The sequence below is a fragment of the Cornus florida genome, unplaced genomic scaffold (assembly GCF_030987335.1).
Source record: "Cornus florida cultivar Cherokee Brave unplaced genomic scaffold, ASM3098733v1 CherokeeBrave_3.0.0_Hap2_Chr11, whole genome shotgun sequence".
In the NCBI taxonomy this organism is placed as follows: Eukaryota; Viridiplantae; Streptophyta; class Magnoliopsida; order Cornales; family Cornaceae; genus Cornus; species Cornus florida.
Window position 1 is genome coordinate 117,234,024 of NW_026775581.1, and position 20,534 is coordinate 117,254,557.

Sequence of the window (20,534 nt, forward strand, 5' to 3'; positions counted from 1 at the left end):
CGAACACAACGTGATTCGACGCGTTCTGTCACATGTATGAACGCGTTTTGTTTTTTTCAAATCTGCTGACATTTGATTTGGGTGAATACCTAAGTCAAACAATTTTTCTCAAAGAATATTGGTCTCACGCTCCGAGCGTGCTCTCACTTTCACCCTCCGCAAGTGCTCTTACTCCCATTCTCATTGTTTTTTACTTTATTTTGCCGTTTTCATGTTCCCGCTCTCGAATTCACTCTCGCTCCCGCTTTATGTGATTCAAGTGGAGACTTTGCAATTTTTTTTTGAATAGTGGAAACTTTGGGTTTTTTGAGTTTGTTTGTGTTAGATCGTGATGGTGAATATGGGAATTTGATTGAAAATTAAATGGTGGTGGTGATTCACCGGAAGAGATGGATTCGTGGTGGAAGAAGACAAATGGGTCTTTGGCTTTGTGTCAGCCTTGGTATCTTTACGTGATGTTGGAAGTTAATAATTTGGTGTGGGTTTTACATTTCGTCTCATTCGTGTAAATTGGTTTCGATTCCACCATGTGAATTCCACCATGGGTCAATTAAACGTGTGAATTTTGAAGAAAATAAATTTACACTAAGGAAGGGTGAGGGTTTGAGAGAGAAATTTATTCTGTTAATAGGATAAAAGAGTAATTTGACATGTATAATAAGTAATATACTATAAATATGCATTATTTAAAATAAATAATAGTTATTCTCTACAAAATATCAAAATATTTTTAGCATTATTTTATAACCAAAGGCAGTGTAACTTAACTTAACTGACATTATTGTATTATAATTAGGGCAAATTACAATGATCTCCCATGAGGTTTGAGGTTTGGACTATATGTAACTAAATCTGAAGTTTGCCATATTTTTGCAAACACCTCCCCAAGTCAGATTTTGTTGTAAATTTACTTATCTACCCTCATTATTATATTACTAAAAATGTCAAAATATTTGAGTAAGTCAAATGACAATTTTGCCCTTTACACTATTTTGCAACCCCACTATTTTCTCTCTTTTATGTCAGATTTTGTTTTCTTTCCAACCACTCCATGGCCGCCGCAGCAACCACCACACCACCATCCCACCATCTCTCTTCTTCTCTCTACCTCCACAAATTGCTGCCAAATGCTGATCAACAATTATAGACTCCAAAAGAAACTTACCTGCAACGATGAATGCAACGAAATCATACGAGAAAGACCCATATGTGATGGGAATTTAGATCACAAATTCGGCGTAGGAAAATACAAATAGCACAGCGCAGAGAGGCAGAGGCGGCGTACGAGAGCAGCACAGAGAGGGTCCGACAGTGTTGTGAGCTTATTTTCCGATGAGGTTGAAGATGCCGGAGCTGACGACGGAGACGAAGCAAAGCCAGATTAGGACCCACCAAGTAGTTGGCGCGTCATCTCTGTTTACCAGCCTGATCAATGATGTTCTTCCGTACAGGTGATGTAGAGGCCTTTAAATTTCAAGGGTGGAGGAACAAAAAAAAATTCATATCTTCAGATTCAAATGCCTTAAAACTGACAGATTTGAATCAAGCTTAAAATTAAAAAAAGAAAGAAATTAATGATGGTGGTGGCTGTGATTGTAGAGGAGGCAGTAAAGGTGATAGTGCTTGGTGGTGGTGGTAATGGTTATGGTGCTTAGTGGGTTTCAAACTTCATTAAGGTTTGTTTAATTTCCTACAAGTGGGGTTCCTTCAACTTCCTACCAGTGCGTATATATGTATATCCAAAGTTATATATATATATATATAGTTTAGGGAAAGTAATCTATTAAATTTGGAGTTACCACCAATACACTTGCCACCACCAACACCAACGCATTTTGAAGCTTAATTGAATCTTGTAAGGGTCTGGGTTTGGAAATGGCAATGGAGTTAGTGGTGGTGGTGGTGGGTGAATGGAGAGAGAAAGGAAAGGGAGAGAGAGAAGGTCAATTTTGTCTCTTAGAATATTTTTTTTTGTAATTTAATAACACATTAAGGGTATTAGGGTCTTTGCCATTTTTTTGAAGGGCATTTTGGTCCGTTCAACTAAATTTTCTGACAAAGAGTATCAATTTTTGTACCAAGGGAAGTCTTTGCAAAATGAGGCAAACCTCATGAGAACGCATGGCAAAAAATATGCAAACCTCATATTTACTTACAATATGCCAAATCTCAAAGGAGATCATTGTAGTTTGTCGTTATAATTATCATATTTTTAGTTTCAAGAAAGCAGCAGACTGTAGGACTAGTTGGAACGAAGGCTATCAACCGATATGCCTTGTCAAACAACAACATACAAGGAGAGAATCTGTTCCATCCGTTCAGACACAAACTTTTTCCCTAATCAGTTTCTTTCTAGATAAATTCATTATTTTCTTATTATATATTTTAAAATATATATATATAACCTTTGAATTCAAGATTATATATTTTAAATTATATATAACCTTTGAATTCAAAGGGATGACGGTGCGCGTTCACTAATGACGCTTTCTTCACAGAATTTTCCTTAATAAATTGTATATGTTTCATATTTACTGTATATCGAATGACATTGAGATATTTATATCGAATGAAATTGATTGACAGCGTAAAAAAAATAAAATGTAAGGTAAGTGTCTTTTTCGTTCTTGAAAACCCAAGTAGAATAAGATCATTTCACAGACTAGTCAAAAGAAGGATAATGCTGGAGTAATGTTTTTCAAAATCATTTCTTTTAAATTACTAACAGATTAATAATAAAAAAACTATCCTATCTAATTTTCCTAGTCCCTGTTGAGTGGAGCTCTCCTTATTTCAATACTTAATTGAAGATTCATTAAAAAAAATTATCTCAATTTCGTGTTTAAATATAAAAAAATAATAATAATAAGGAAAAATTACATATAAATAGAGTTAAAGTTCCATATTTACTTAGAGGCTGAGTCAAAATTCCATATTTCTCTAAAATGGATTGCTGAGGTGGCACATGATTTTTTACTGTTTAGAAATTGTAATGCCTAAAATACCCTTCCGCGAAGGTACTACTTTTTTTTCGAATGTACTACTTTTTTGAACTGAAGGTACTACTTTTTAGCGTCCAGGTACCATGTTTTTTAAACACTCGCGAAGGTACTACTTTTTCTCCAAAGGTACTACTTTTTTGAACTGAAGGTACTACTTTTTTGAACTGAAGGTACTACTTTTTATTAGGGAAGGGCATTTTAGGCACCACAATTTTTTAAACAGTAAAAAACCATGTGCCACCTCAGCAATCCATTTTAGAAATATATGGAACTTTGACTCAGTCTCTAAGTAAATATGAAACTTTGACTCCATTTATATGTAATTTTCCCTAATAATAATAATCTCATGACAAGATGCCTCTTGTCATAACAAAGAATAGTTGTGCAATTATATCGAGATTACTCGATATCGGTGCATAAACAATTGCATTTGAAGTAGTATGCTAACTACAGGCCTGAGATCACATGCTAACCACTCTAATTGCAATCGCCATTGAAAACGAATGCCATGTTTGGTTGAAGGGAAGGATTAAGGAGAGATAGAATAATGTTTTCTTGTTAGGAGAGGGAAGAAGCATTGAGAGATGAAACATCCATCCTTTGTAATTTTCTATCGGCCCAAAATTGGAAGGAAAAAAAAAAAGATAATTAACAATTATTAAGTAATTTATATTTTTGACCTTTCTAAAAATTTGAAAAGGGTATTTAATTTTTATAACTGTATATAATAAGAGTATATTAGTAAAAAGACTATAAATACTCTATTTTCCTCCCTTCCAACCAAACAAGAAAAAATATGTTACTCTATCCTATCCATCTTTTTTACTGTTCATTCTATTCAACCAAACAAAAACAAAAAGTAAGAGAAACATCTTCCGTCCCTAAGAATGCCTCACCCTATCCTCCCCTTCTTCCTTCCATCCATTTTTTTATCCCTCCAACCAAATGTAGTAAATAATTGTGTCAGATATGTGTAAGTTTTTTTCCAGCTTTTTGCTTTCGTGTCCAATAATAATTGGTCGGAACTATCTAAAATTTCTCCTAGAATTCAGGCAGATTTTTAGTGCCTCCTTGTGTTTTGCTTAGCAATATATTACTGAGCATTTTCACCTCAAAAGAACAAATTTTTTTTTTTTTTTTTCTTTTCTTTTCGAAAATGCTCAAATAACATTTTAAGAGAAATAAGAGGAGTATAAAAATTTTAAGAACATTTTATTATTCCAAGAGCATAAAAATTATTCTATCTACATCAGTACCAAAATTATACAATTTGTAAATGAAAAATTACATTGAAACAATATAATTATTACATGGTCCAAGGTAACTAAGTACAGGAGTACTGATCCAAGAACCCTAAATTAGCACCAGATGCCATGTAAATGAAAGTTATCAACAAAAATTCGAATGTTTCAGATGCTAGAAAACATGATCCCTGTTAAAATACAAAATGGCTCCAGCACTCATTTCAAGCTTCAATATTATATGTATGTCAGAAACTTTATACATGATTATCATTAATATACATACAGATCTCCCATCAATGCCCCACCATCAATTAATTTTGCAGCATGAACCAGGGTAGCCACTAGCATTAGCAAAACTAGTTCACATTGGAGTTACCACTAATACCTTGGGTACCAAAACATACCTTTAATGCCTTCTGGGTCAGGCTTGAAACCTAGATTCTGATAGAAATCCACAACTGCAACGACAATGTACCAAAACAAAGTGAATTTTAAAGCTTTAGTTTGTTACTAGTAACCGAGTCATTGTGGACATCTAAGTGGACAAAAGGCTTTTTTTAGTACTTATTGTTCAAGAAATACGATGCAGGAAAAAAAAAATGACATTATTTTTTTTCTTTCTTCTGTCTAACAATCTTGAAACCTTGACCTGAGGCTTGGGAGTTAAAACCCAAAGCCACCAAGACAGAGGTAGACCAGTAAAAAGGATGACATTTTTGTAATCAGTAGATATATCTAATATATCCTTTTTGACTTAAAAGCTGATCGTTCTTGACTGTACAAATAGGTCCATTGTGATGAATTAAGGATCAGATTTATAGAGGCTGTACCTTGACTATCCGCGAAGAGTGTAATATTGCCAATGTCCCTCTGCAGAAGAGCCCTTATAATCTTCTCAACAAGAGCCTTTCCAAGACCTTGGCCCTGGATGTCAATAGAACTATTAGAAAACAAAGTAGTAGCTTGAATGAAATCAAAGTGATGTGTATAATTCGAGATGACGCACATGCACAGGTACAACGGCATGTGGAGTCAATTTCTAAAAACTGCCATTTTATTTCCCTTTACTCCTTTCCAGTCCACCCAACAAATATGAATAATTTGTTAAAGCATTCCTTGATTAACACTACTAAAACAAAGTTGTCTCGGGACCCAATAGCCAGCAATCTATACTTGGTGAGACTTGAGTAAATTGCCTATTCAATAGTTAGATGAGTCTTATAGGCTCCAACCCAGGCCATTATTTATATGATATATCCCAAACCACAATATATACTAGAAAGGTATCCTACATGGGTTCTGATCGTGTCATAAGCAATGGCTAGTCGCAATAAGTGTGATATTGATGTCCACATACTAATACAGAGGTGGACATCAAAGAAAATACAAAGAACACTAACTTCTATTAATATAGTTTATATAGGTCTTGGAAACAAGGAGATTTGTAGATCTATATATTGGCTATTTAACAAAAACACTAGAATGCTAATCTGAGTAAATGTAAAAGTAACTTCTGACTGTAGAAATTGGAATTTTAAAAGGCCATCTGTGACCAACAAAAAAGTGCAATTTCAATATAAAAAAAACATTTCCCAAGAATTTTCATGCTAAACTTAAATTAAAGACCCCAAAATCAAGCTAGTAATACTTTACCTAGTGGGCCATTTGAAGCCAGACTTCATTAAAGTTGTTTCAAAATGCACCCAGAGTTATAATCATCATTTGGAAATTCCACATATCTAACAAAAAGCAAACGTCTATTCCGAATTGTAGAAATGTACAGGGAAAAAAATGTAAGAGAACCTCAAAGCTGGAGGCTAAGTTGTATTGAACACTATTAATTGGGTGGACGTTAACACACCTAAGCTGGTCTTTACTTAGAAATTGCTGAACCTTTTTGACCCACAAGCCGGTTTGCCTAAACATTGATCCAAACCAAAACTACGTATCAGAATACATCGGTTTCGACTTGCACAGGCAATCAAAGATAATAAAGAAAGTATCTGATCAGCATAATTAACTTGAACTCAAATTGGATATGAGTATGCATTCAAACATATGTTTATAAATTCAGACCGAACTGGTATAAACCCAATATTTAATTCATCAAGTATCACAACCATCATGTTTGCATACTTGCGGGAAGTTGAATACAAGTTTTATTTTAATAAATTCTTAAAGGGAGAGGTAAGTAAATACAATACCATCATCCCACATGCAACTCATAGTCATACCATGGCTAACTCTTCCCGATACTCCTTACATGGGCTGCTTAGAATTCTAACGTAGTCTAAAGGCTATTATATTTATACAATCAAGCATAACTGTTATACCAACTATTAGAAGTATAAAAACACTCCAATAATATGCTTAAATTTGTTTAGGGAGCCATCTCCCAAGTACCCAGGAAAGCCAGGATTGACAGCAAAAACAGTATTTATTGTCCTTCAATGGCTTTTCAGTTTTGTTGCAAGTTGTATCTTTCTACAGACTACCACCAGCAACTTGTCCACGCACAGGAAACAAAGAATACCTGATATTGAGGATCTACAAGGACATCCCAGATAGTAGCATTGAAGGCGTGATCTGATGTAGCACGAGCCATGCCTATAAGTTTCTTTTGGTAATTCCCTTCTGCCAAGCAACTTCTTCAAGTACACTAAGATGTTCATCATTTATTTTTTTTAAAAAAAAGCATAACTCAGTTGTAATTAGTTTTTTTTTTTTTACGCATGAACAAACATAAAAGACAGCTTTGGAGGACCAATTATAATGAAATGAAAGAAATCCATGACAAAGTCAGTCATATTTCTCAAGTACCTGCTCCTGGTGACTGCCTTACGGAATGCAAAGTGGCTACCATGTAGCTGTTTTTTAAAGCAGCGGCTAGTTTTGACAGTGGTCTCCTTGGCCATCCCACCTGTTAATGTAATGCATTTTAATGGCTCAACTTTCACAAAAAGAAAGTAATAAGTAAATGAAACTAGTACAACAAAAAATGGTCACTGAAATTGATAATAGAATAGAGGAAAGAGTAAATATAACTAACTGAACCTTTAAAATTTAGCAATAACCTACGATTTCAAGGACCAACAAATGATTCTTTACCAGATTAATAAAGACAACTCTAGCAAAAAAGGACTTCTCAACTGATATCCTGCAAGGTAGTGAAAGGGCTTTGATAACTGGACAACTGATAAAGAGAGTTTTATCCCAAACAACCAAGTGTAGCAAAAAAAACCAAAGATACACCTATCAGCTGCATAACTGTACCAAGTCTCATACTGATATGTTGAGGTGCACATATATACATAATAATGCACTTAAAAGGCATTGAATATTCAAGCCATGCATGCATTTGCTGGAAGATCCTGAAGCACGCACCTTATCGCATAAGGCTTGGAGATCATACACATCAACATCTCCACCTGACGAAAATATAATTTGCTCAACTGTTCCATCTGGTTGGGTCTTTTCGATTAGAACAAACTCCTCAGGTAATGGTTCTTCCTCTTCTTCAAGAGTAGAGGGTGGATCAATAACCTGTGTAGTATTGTTCTTCACAAATCTGCAACAAGAAGCAAGTTAAGGCCATTGGATTTATAGCTAATTCACAGGTGGATGAGCAAGCAACTGGGAGGATGGCAGATGGCAATATTGCAGTATGATTTATAGGTGAAGATAAAACTAATAAATTAGTTTAAGAGGAAGGCACAAAAGAGCCAGATAATTGCTCAGCATTATAAATCAACTGAGAGGAAAATATCATGATGCAGAAAATAGCAAGCTCGGGAAAGAGCAACTTTAGAGACGAGGAAATTGTGAAAATTGGTTGGATTTCAATGGGGGCCATTTGGGACCTTGCATAATTTTATTTTTCGGCCATTTTGAGCTTTCTTTTGTGTTATTTCACTTTCATATAAAATAAGATGTGCAGCTTTTTTAATGGTCTATTCAATTTTAAGAGTCCATAGCATTTTAGATTTTCTAGACATCGATTGTAGTAGGGTCCATATGTCATATTCTGCGTCATGTCGTGGGTCATTTTCTGATTCAAGTTATATTATTATATCTTTCTATATGGTCTTTATTTGGTTTAGAATCTTTAGATAGGTTTAGTGAGTCAAAATATTAAGTTTTTAATTTTCAAGTCAATTTTTTTGTAGGAGTAGGAAAAATCCAGCAATCTACTAAGATATATATATTCTTTTAGTTCAATAGAGATCAGTTAAGAAAACTTCTCAAAGATATTGAAGCTTTTTTATGGGAATTGTGTGGTGCAATGTAACCTCCAGCCTTAGAAGAAATAATTTATAAGGATACCTAGGTGTAATTGCTAGCTTTTTCTTCTTCTTTTGCTTAATTTTTTTTACTTTTGTAAGCCTATGAAAAATCAGATGTTGTTTTATATTTTACAAGCTTAACCCTTTTCACTTTTTTTTTCATTCAACAATACACTAACAGAATCATAAACAGCCAAAGTTACTGTTAACAGGTGCTGTTCACAGCACCCAAAATCGTCCCCAACTTTCCTTTTCCTTGCGTAACCAAAGCCACAAAACCTTCTCTTTCCTTACACACTTCAAAAACCCTTAAACCCATTTCTGCCTTTATTCTCTGGCCTCCAAACTCAGTAATAAACAGTGAAAAATGGATCCTTTTTATTGTAGGAGTGCATCCTTCTCACTCATTCTTCACCATAGTATCCAAAGATATTCGAGGAATGGTACCTCACTGTTGCAAACTCCACTAAGTAGCAATAATGTATTTGTAAAATACTAAAATATTGAAATTTGACCCCCATAAACATGACATATTTAGATACAGAATTCCATGCAAAGGGGTCCACTACACAGGTTACACACAAGTTCGGGGAAGATGATGTCAATGCTTGCTATACAAATTCCCTAAGTATGGTACAAGATATAAAAGAATCTACAAAAGCAGTATTTTCCATTAGTAACTCAACAAAAGAAGTCAGGGGAGTCATGTCTCACAACAAGACAACCACAAATGCACAGGCATATCTTTTTTCTCCAGTTCATAAAAGCCACCAACACCCATATGTTGCAAAAACACTTCATAAAACGCTTGACCACCAAGGGCCTAGCCCAACTGGGGTTGCATTATTACCTAATAGCATGCCACTGGTCTATTATATACTTTTTTGTATTGTCAATTGTGTTTTTCTTAAATACTGCAATCAATATATGTAAATGAATATGAATTAATATCAGTCCATTTTAAATAATTGATGGATTCTGAAGGTAACTTTATTTTAAAGTGGCCAGATAGACCACTAATAATCATGATCTTTTTACTAAAACTTTTTAACAGGCAATATTTATTTTTAAACGTTTATAGTTATGACGGTTTCTATAATGCATCAGCTGGAAGCTCATTCAATACAAAAATTTTAGAAATATATCATAATGCAAAGCAGAAAGAAAAAAGAGCTAACTCCAATTACCCAGATCTGATAGATTCCCAAAATCCAGCCTTCAATTGAGAAATCTTAAGGTTTCTGCTTCCTGTAAAGATGATGACAATTTGATAAGAACAATTGTCAAAATTTTGGAATCATAAAATTAAAAATTTCCCATACTTCTAGTGCTTCTTCTTTTTTTTTCCATTTTTCCTGTAGCTTGACCTTCCTATCAAAACTTGCGTAAAAGTGATGCATCCAATTAAGTGAAGTTCAATAACAAGGTAACTGTAGTAACAAGGAGCAAGTGAAGCCATTGACGCAGATGCTTGGATGCAACATGGAGAGATAAATAGATAGATGAGAGAGAGAGATAAATATGCAGGTGGTAATCTTAAATAAGGCAATTCAAACATTTTGCATGACTTTACAAACTGAAGACAGAGGATATAGAACAGGAAATTGTATGATGTTAGAAGTTTAAAACAGTCTAATGCACAAAGTTTTGGGATGCTTTCATGCAGCACACATTCTCAATGATACTTTACAAACTAGGATCATGCATCGAAAAGGCAAATCCAAGTAAAAACTAATTGATTTCACATAATCAACAAATATATATATATATTTAATGGTAAATCACACAAATAACAACAACAAAACTGAACTATATACTCCCCACCACCAAACAAACAGAACCCCCCCAACACCCCCCCCCCCCCCCCGCGTTATGATTTTTGTTTGTCGAGTTAACATCTGAACTATTGGATATGGAGTTAAAAGCCTCGCTTGTTGTCAATTTCCCATACAAAAAGGTAATGGTAACATCATAGCAAAATGCACCAAGGGGGCAGGATGAAGAAAACATATAGTTCAATAGGGTTTTCTGAACTAAACCCAGGAATGATATTTTTTATTTTAACCTAGATTGGATTCAAGGGAAAAGAAGCTATACAAACCTACAAGAGATACAAGAAGGATCACACTAAGAAAACAGAGAATTAGCAAAAAAAAAAATTTACTACTACCATAGCAGTTAGAGTTTCACTTACCTTTATCAGTTGAATTAATATGACTACTAGTACGGTGAGAACTTGTAATTATTTCCTCTGTCTCCCGCTTTATCTTCTTTCTTATTTTTTTCTTACTTGTTTATGTAATTATTCTATGCATTGATGTATGTTTTCTTCTTTTCTTTTTTCTTGTTTTGCCAATGACAAAAATCAAACCCTTAACGCCACCTGTCGCTTTTACATGTAATGCCAAAACTGCACCATTGTGCTACAATGGGTTTGGTGTGTTTAGTATTGCGAAATAAAAGTCTAGTAGACTTGAGTTGAAACAAAGATATTCTGAACTTAGTTGATATTTTTTAAAATTCTTTCTGGAACTTTTCACTATCAAATATTGACTCCCCAATGTGCAATATTCAGTAGGACTTCATTACTTGGAATAGTGGTAAAAGTTTGATAGCAGCGAATTTGTGCAAAATAGTATCAAATGTTAGGTCTATGTCCAGTCCACCCCTCCCGAGACGGAACCCCATTCATTTTCCAAATAATTGATCGCATTATGCAACTCCACCCCTGCTTTGGCAAAATGCATAACTAAATAAAAATGGAGACTATGAATTATTAAAATATATGTTACTTCAAAATTTCCATCCTAATGAGTAATTTTAAAGTTCAACAAGCAGAATGGGCTAGCCCAGTGCACAAGGCTCCCGCCATTGCGGGGGAAGGGTCGGTTGTACGCAGCCTTAACCCCGCATGCAGAGAGGCTGTTCACAATGGAGCAACATTACCATTGCCCCAAGGCCCACCCTCTTCACCAAACAGAATAAATAGCTTAATTTCTTTTTTTCTTTTTTCCAATTCTTTCAGTAAATACAAAACTCGTAGCAATGCAATTCAATTAATATATCCATAAGAATGTACAGACCTCTTGCAAAACCAGAGTTTAGACTGCAAGGAAAATGTAATTGATTCGAAACTTGACCATGGCAATCAGAAAATGCAATAGGGTATCTGCAAAATATGAAGTGCAATGTCGTTATTTCTCTATAAAAAAATAATAATAAATAATTCAACTTTACTTGAATTGAGCAGGTTGACTGATCGCCAAAAACCCAGAAGTTACAGACACTGAACACCATGGACAATCAAACAATAATATAGAGGAGAGAGAAAAAACCCTAAATTTGCAACATAGTAAAAAAAACCAAGAAAAGTATTTCCAGGTGAAAGTATGTGACGAGTAAATAAAGGGGGTCTCATGTTAAGAATTGTCCCTTTTAAACAGAATCAAATGGACATGAATTCATACAATTTTATCTGAACTATGGAATGCATAGCCCAAAGTGCTTACAGAGAAGAAGGTGAAACTACGTTGCAGGTTTGCATTTTCTGGGTGTAGAGATATGCTCTGGAGCTGTCCGTGGACTCTGTAATCTGAAGTGTGGTTATTGCCCTCCGGGCACGTATAGGATATCAGAAAGATAAAACCCACTCTTTTTCAAGGAGGGAAAGGAAAAGAATGACAGAGAAGGGAAAGTGAAGGGGAGGAAACAATAAAACATAAAAATAAGTATGATAACCACTATCTCTTCCTCTTTTTTCCGAAAAAAAAAAAAAAAAAAACTACCCTTTTTTTATTACTATTATTTTTTTCTTTCAATGCGTATATCATAATTCATTACCAAAAAGTTGTAATTCATTGACAACTTTAGAGTAGAAGTTTGATATTCAAGTTTAGACATTGAGTGATAGAAAAAAAATAATAATAATAAAATAAATAAATATTTGGACATTGAGCTTTAGTTGGCTAGTTCCACCTATATTTGAACCAAAGAAGGAAAAATTTAGTCCAACTATGTTCCGTTGCGGGGATTTAAACCCAGATTCCAGAATTTCAAACAAATTGATGGGAATTCCAAAGTGCTACAGAGGAATTGTTATTTGTCGTCTTCAAATATAATATATAAAATTAATGGAGTACTTAAATTTTTAAGCCCTTGAGCTTATTAGAACATAAGTACTTTTTTTTTTTGTCAAAATATTATCAATTTGTTTTTTTAATAAATAAAATAAATATAAACTTAGGTGCAAAACAGAAAACAAAAAATGAAAAGGGAAAAGGTGTATTTCAATTAGTAAAAAAATATTGGTTATTGAGGAAAAAGAAGGTGAATTAATGGAAACCTTATATTTGTTGACAAGGACAATTAGCTTTTGAATCAAATGTAATTTGATTGTTAGAACTTTTTTTCTTTTTTTTACGAGACAAGGAGGGTTATAAGTTAGTACATTTGGTAAATTTTGGAATATCAAATTTCGACTTTCTGTATCTACTAATTAATAGAAACCTTATATTTGTTGACAAGGACAATTAGCTTTTGAATCAAATGTAATTTGATTGTTAGAACTTTTTTTCTTTTTTTTACGAGACAAGGAGTGTTATAAGTTAAATTAGTAGATACAGAAAGTCGAAATTTGATATTCCAAAATTTACCAAATGTACTAACTTACTGGACTATTGAGGCATCTGTAATTGTTAGAACCTTCAAATTCTGAATTTGGTAGATTTTTTTATATTCGCTTCTGTTTGCCGGTCTTAAAAATAGGCCCACCACCTCAAGCCTTTTTATAAGGCCCAAACAGGCCGAACCACGTGTGCTTTAAATATTGTAATTAGCCATTAAGCTTTGGTTATGACTTACGAGTTGCACTTCTTATTAATCACCTTTTTCGGTTGGACGGCTCATATCGCTTGATTATGTAATTAATAATTAAAATTAGAGAACAAACTTTTGTGACAAAACGAAACTCCAAATCTCCTTTCAGTAATTGGAACTTTTTGTTCGTATTATAAAATAAGAAATTAATAAATTTAAATACCATTTAATTTTTTGATAAAGTATAACATCACCTACCTCCTGAGGTTTGCCAAAAAGACATTCAAATGAAAGTTATCAGTTTTTTCGAGTCAACTGAAAAATTGACTAAATTATCCTTTGACCATTTAGTTGACCTTTTTAATTTTACAAGTTAATAGATTGGACGAAACTACTCCTTATGAACAAACCATCGCAATGTTAGGAATATAGACTATATATATATATATATATGTGTGTGTGTGTGTGTATATATACACATCCCTGAAACAGATTAATAAATTGGACAAAAGTACTCATGTGTGAATTAAAAACAAATTTTCTGAAAAAAAAATATCCATTTGTTTTCATTTTGCCACAATTTCTCAAAATAACAAAATGAATAACCCACAATTTCTCAAAATAAAAAAATTGCATATTTCTTTTGTTGTAATAAATTTTCAATTTCTTACAAAAAGAAGAAAGTTTGACCATTCTAAAAGGGTGTCTATGGGTGCTACTTATATCTGTCAATGTTGCTCAATTTTGCCTTAAAAAAATTATGAGAGATTATGGATGAGTTATCCAACCTCTTAATGACATCTTTCAAGAGCTAATTGATGCTACTAGGTGTTACTTCGTTGTGTAGCCGTCATTGGATTCGTTATTTTAATTATTTAGTTATTTTCCATTCTGTTTTTATGATAATAACAAAATTGATAACCCCCATTTACTAAAAAAAAAATAATAATAATTTCATTCCGCCATAATTTCTCAAAATAACAAAATTTTGATTTAAAATTAAAAAAGAAAAAAAAAAACAGGAATAAAGAAAACCACATATTAGTAAAGAAAACAGGAACAAAATTTTCTTCTAAAGAAAATAAAGAAAACCCCATATTTTTAGAAAACCGCATAAAGAAAACCCCATATTTTATTTACATTTTTTTTTTTTTTTTTTTGTAAAGAAACCCCATTTTAGTAAAGAAAACATGAACGAAATTTTTGTTAAAAAAAAAAATCCAATATTTTTTTGTAAATTAATAGATAACATAGTAAATAAAATAGGAACAAAATTTTGGTAAAAAAAAAAAAACATATTTTGCAATTCACAGGCTGTTAATTTGGTGCCAAGTGGCATTAATCTGTGGCCCTAAACTTTTAAGGATAATTGCATCATTTTAACAGAAGTGATATTTTGTAATAAATTTGAATTTAATATTAAGGGGTAATTTAGTTTTTCATATGATTTAATGCCTTGTTTGGATGGAATTTCTTTAAAAGAGTGTCATTGTCTCAAAAACAGGTAAATTTTATTTAAGTATCCTTTTGACAAATTTCAAAAAGCATTGTTGTATTTTAATCTTAATTTTTTAAATATTTAAAAAAAATAAATTTGATTTTGAAACATTTCCTATGCACGTGTGCGGTCCATCGATTGAGTAACAACATATATAGTACAAGCCTTGATTTGGATTTGCATTACAACATTTCTTTGAATTCATCCAACGACTCATAATCCAATCATCTCTGTGCGCGCGCGCTGAAAACATGTGAACGATTGGCAACACCACTTTTAAAGATGGATCTGCAACCTGTGTTTGTCTTGTCATATCATCATTTTAGTGAGGACAGCTCAGAAGTAGAGATCTCATATGATCCGCTTCCCACAAAAATTAACATGATTGGGCTAGCCAGCTTTCTAAAAGCTAGCTACCATAGCTTTGCTTCAAAGATATTTTGGTGGTTCACATAGTACATGTGGTTCCCCATCCATTTCTAGCCACCTATAGTTTTGATTCTTTATTTTACCCCGTATAGACAAAATTACATTCATATATATATATATATATATATATATATATTTTTTTTTTCAGGACTTTTGCCTCAACTAATTCGTTAGACATGTGTAAAATGTTTCCCGTACAAATCGAATAAAATTCGAAGTAGACATGATCCTTAAAAAATTATTTGCATCTAAAAAGAATAGATTATGAAACTTGATTTTGCATAATGTACCAGGTTCAAGTCTTTTTGGGTTAGACAAACTCCTTGAAATTATATGAAATGATTTTTTTTTTTTTTTTCATAATTTATTACTTATTACACAAGTTTATAACAATTTCATGTAAATAAGGGTTCTTACACAAATTCTTATGTAGAATTTGTTTTCAATATGCTGTAAGTGGAACAAAACTTTTTATGACAAGGGACAAGAAAATATTAGGATTTGACCTCCTTTGAAATTTGTTAAATTACAAAAACCTTCTCTTTCATTTTTAAAACTACATCAAGCACCTTCTTTTTTAAGTTTTGACATTGTTAATTGCATAAAGAAAACAGAAGTGTACATGACTGACGAAGAGCAATAATGTCTTTACATTGATTATACAAATTACAAAAACAAATTTGTACTTTGAAAATTTTAAAATTACTAACAATATCTACAAAAAAACCTATTGTTTAACAACCGTTATAGTAAAAAGAATCTATAAATAATTTTTAAGCTTCGTTCGCACTGATGTAAAATATTTTTCTCTAAAATAATTTTTTATTTTGTTGTATTTGGTAAATGTTTAGTTGGAGGTTGAGTAAGTTATTGGATTATGAGTAATTAGGTCAAATCAATAAAATGTTGTCTTATTATTAAAAATTGATGAGTAAAATATTATATAAAAAGAAATTACATAGAGCTTAGTGTTAGTGTAAAAGTGGCATATTAATTTAGTAGAAACGGAGCAATTGAAAGCCACACGTCTTTTTTAAAGGGTAACTAGCCAAGGGCCAAATGTCTTTTCAACGGGCAACTAGCCAAATCTAAAAAGGCTGTTACCCTAAAGATAGTGATGATGCACTTTAACGTTTTCATCAAATGCAAGCAACGAATCGTATCAATTTTTTAGGACATGTTAGGGCTGTCTTGGAAATCCAAATAATTAGTCCACTTACAATTTCATGAACCCCAAAACTTTTATTAATTTCAAACATCTGCAACAATACTAAACGCAAAGTGTTTTATACACCCACCAATTTGGCCTAAATGTGTGACGACTTCTGTTGGATGTTATGATAAGGGCGGGTGCAAGACAAGGGATGAATTACCTCACTATATGTAAGGTTTAACATCTTTTTACAATACAATGTATTTTTAAAACGTAATGATCGTAAATTCATTAAAATTCTAAAATTAAGCATGTTTATTATAGAGTAGTATCAGAATGGATAGCTTTTTGGAAATTTTTTGGACCGAAGAAGGAAAAAACAGACATATGGTATCTGGGTAGAGTGAGTGTGAGTGTTATTACAAAATGTCCATCTAAGTTGTTTATTCAATTAGGTGTGAATAAACTTGGTTGGAGTCTAACCTGATTAATTCAAGGGTCTAGATATCCTTGACTAAACATTTCGGTCAAATGAGTAGTTCTTAAAAACATTTTTCATAATGAAATTAGTTGAGATGGAAAATTTTAAGCAAGCGGATTCCTTCTTCATCTGTAAAGTGAAAATCTATTTCTTGATCAAACAACTAAAGTATAATAGGGCTTCTGGAATAAACATTTGGCCATTTGTGAACCTTGAGGCACTGTTTTATGCGATCATTGTTCAATTAATTAATCTTTTACCTGCAATGTAGACATTTCTTTCACATTTTTTTATGACATCTTAAAAAAATAATAATAAAATAAAGAAAATATGGAGATGGAAAGACAAAGTCAAAGAATACCAGCCCATACAAGACCCAACCTTTTAATGTGGCACATAGTGTCACATTCTTCATTGATAATGTTTCTTGATAAATCACAAACAAATAGGTTGTCCTGTTTATCTTAGTATGCTCTCCCATACATTTTCATACATCATTTTCTCATATGGTTAAGTTAGATCATAGTCAATGACTACTTAATTGGAGCCATTTTTATGAACCCCTGGCCCTTCAGAATTGATAGCACAAGGTCTCATAGGTCCAATTTGTTTGGATCTAATTGTATGCACTTGATTTACATACCATCTTAGAAATCCTAATGTTATATAAAATGGATTTGGTTATATACATACACATATACATACATATAGGTATATATATATCTAAATATTCTTAAAATATTCTAGTGACAAAGATTAGGAAACTAACAGGTGGTTGCAATGTCATTCATGTACAATAATACAAAGAACAATAGGTAAACTAAAATCAATGGCCTTATACTTATTTACCAACTACTAACAATTAAATAGCATTTATATATCAAGTCAAGTCAAGAAGCCTATTTAAACCCCAACTATTATTGCGGTAGATTTACACTACGATCATTTATTGATGGACATCGTGCATGTTGATTTTTCAACAGCAATATTGGAAGTGCTAAAACTTGTATGCATGAACTCTTTATTTTAGAAAGATCAAGAAATTCAAATATGTTGTATAAATTTTTCAAGAAAGCAAACCTTTGGTTCGTTTTTTATATGATTTTTTTTTTTTTTCACCCAACAATCTTTTTCTTTCCTACCACACAAGTTCCTGAAATCACGTGATTGTCATCACCATTATTATTATCATCCTTGTTCTATCACCGCTTAGGTAAAGTCGGGCACATAAATTATTTTTTTTATTATTATATTATCTTAAGTAATATGTGTCGTCACCATCATTATCATCTTTGTTTTTGATAGGCTTACGGAGTCGATCACACAAATAATTTATTTATTTAATTATTATTTCTTATTGAATACCGAGTATTTTCTCTAATATTTAATTTTAAAAATTAATTTTATTTACCTCATATTTAATGTAAGTTTTGGTCATCTATTATTTTCTAGATAAATAACTTTTCCTTTTAACTGATTTTATTATGAATCAAGTTCGTCCTCTTTACCACTAATTTTCTAGTTAAAAATTACTCCTCTTCTAGGTGGTTTTACAATGAATTGGAGGGCTGTTTGGCAATCTCATGTCAAGGTAAAGTGACGGTAATCATAATTGCTATAATAAGTGAAAAGCATAGTCCGATTGTTTTTTTTGCAGGTACTAATAAATGACCGGTTGATTTGTATAATTAATTTATTAGATCATATAATAATAATAATAATAATAATAATAATAATAAAGAAAAGCAAATTGGACGTAGGTCTCAACTCTCTGGGATGTACGTACTCTCAATCGTTTTCGATAGCGTCTTCAACAATGGGAGCACAATCTCAAATATCTACGCCTCAATCTCTTGATTGGACAGGTGAACTTACACTGTAACATGACATAAAACAGTGAATAAAAAATATGAGGATTAAAATTGGAATGTTGATTATGAGAGTAAATTGCACTGATCCAAATCTTATTTGTTAAATTACACTGAACTTTTATGTCACGTTGAATTTTATAATTACGCCTGTCCTTATATGTATACTTTTATTTTATTGCAATAAATATATTTTTCAGGATATAATTAAAATTTAAAAATTATAAAATTGTTGTCATCATTATTTTTCGTTATTGACCGTGATAACCTTTAAAGCAGAGTTGTTGACTTGAGTATTTTTGGTGACAGTTATTAATAAACTAGAGGTATGTGTTATTTACATACAAATTTATTGAGAGGTGAGTGTAATTTAACAAAAAAGAGGCCTTTAACAAAGAAGAGATTTAATAAAGTTTCAAGACAAACAAGTGTAATTTACTCTAAGGCTTAGTTTGGTAAGCACAAATTGAATGAAATAGACATTTCAACCATTCTCTTATTTGGTATAACATTTAGAGTGGGAATAATTATTTTCTTGGAATTAAAATCCATTCCATATTTAAACGGATGGAATAAAAATTCATTTCAAGTAATGAAATTCTTGGTCGCCACCACCACCGTCACCACAATCCCTCACCACAACCACTGCTTTCTACTTATCGTTGCCACTAACATCGTTGTTGCCTTTTGTTATCGTCACCGTCACCGTCGTTGTTGCCGCCAATGTTATCGTCGCCACCCTCCATTGCCAGCACCACCTCATTTCGCCACTGCCATTGTCTTCCATCACCATTATCGCCGTTGTTACTGCCTTCCACCACTGTCACCGCCACCACCACTATTGCATTTTGTCACCACCACTGCCTTCCATCGCCGCCACTGCCTTCTGCTGTTGTTACCACCATTATCACCTTCCACCATCATTTTATACTTGTAAGTAAACAAAAGAATAAGAATGATCATTTCATTTCATTCATTTCATTTCATTAATGCATACCAAACTAGGCCAACTACTAAGTAGCTATCCACTTAAATAGAAATTCAAGATATATATACACGAAGTATTTAAAAAGTAAAATATAATTAGAATATTCATAAACTGTTTATAAATTTTATTTTTATGGTTACAATGCCAAAATATTATAAAAATAATAAAAAATAAAAACACAAGTAACAAAATATCTAGTAAAAAAACTACTCAAAAGCGCTAGCCCGAGTCTGATTGCGGAAAATTTCCGCAAAACCAGCCATTTTGGCACAACATTTTATTTTATTTTATTTTTATCCCTGGTACCGAAGTCCGAAACAGTGCCACTGTTTGGCATGATGGTTTTTGGGAAAAAAACTCAAATATAGATTATTTTGAACTCATATTTTTTAAAAAATAAAATAAAATTCATTAAATAAAAAATATATTGTCTAGACATCCAAAAAAAATTTAATTTGGGCCCAAAGTGAAAAAACCTATTCTTTTAAATTATGCCACAACTGACAATAACACAAACATTTTATAATTTTAAAATTTAATTTTTTTATCTTTCTTTTAAAAAAATAATTTATTTTCTATAAATACGACAACTTATAACAGTTAGGAAAAAATAAATAAATTAAAATTAATTAATTAATTAATTATTTTTTTCTTCCTGGAGAGTAAAAATTCGAAGCCGTTGATGCACTAGAATTTCCTGACGTGATTTTGGAAAAGTGTGAAGTTACATTTTTGGAGAGTAAAAATTGGGAGAGATTGGTGCCACGCTAGGA

General features: G+C 32.3%; 1 protein-coding gene and 1 long non-coding RNA gene across 5 annotated transcripts; both read right to left on the bottom strand.

The window, feature by feature from the left end:
* Positions 1-763: 763 nt before the first annotated feature.
* LOC132285433 (uncharacterized) lies at positions 764-1,952 on the bottom strand. Its single transcript, XR_009472540.1, has 2 exons — positions 1,286-1,952; positions 764-1,165 (listed from the first exon to the last, which is right to left on the bottom strand). It is a non-coding gene; the product is annotated as an uncharacterized LOC132285433 (long non-coding RNA).
* A 2,319-nt stretch (positions 1,953-4,271) lies between these two features.
* Positions 4,272-12,241, bottom strand: LOC132283269 (histone acetyltransferase TAP1). Of its 4 annotated transcripts, none has more exons than XR_009471984.1 (8): positions 12,039-12,241; positions 11,613-11,698; positions 9,717-9,777; positions 7,631-7,814; positions 7,067-7,166; positions 6,780-6,905; positions 5,077-5,170; positions 4,272-4,704 (listed from the first exon to the last, which is right to left on the bottom strand). XR_009471984.1 is itself a non-coding variant. In XM_059785202.1 (8 exons), the coding sequence occupies exons 1-8, from the start codon at positions 12,071-12,073 to the stop codon at positions 4,625-4,627; spliced, it is 741 nt and encodes a 246-aa protein (XP_059641185.1). In that variant the 5' UTR covers positions 12,074-12,240; the 3' UTR covers positions 4,272-4,624. The 4 variants fall into 4 exon arrangements, 3 of the variants coding, with proteins under 3 accessions (XP_059641185.1, XP_059641187.1, XP_059641186.1); XM_059785202.1 differs by having other exon boundaries at positions 6,780-6,880; positions 12,039-12,240; XM_059785204.1 differs by lacking the exon at positions 4,272-4,704 and adding an exon at positions 6,108-6,164 and having other exon boundaries at positions 6,780-6,880.
* Between the last annotated feature and the right edge of the window lie 8,293 nt (positions 12,242-20,534).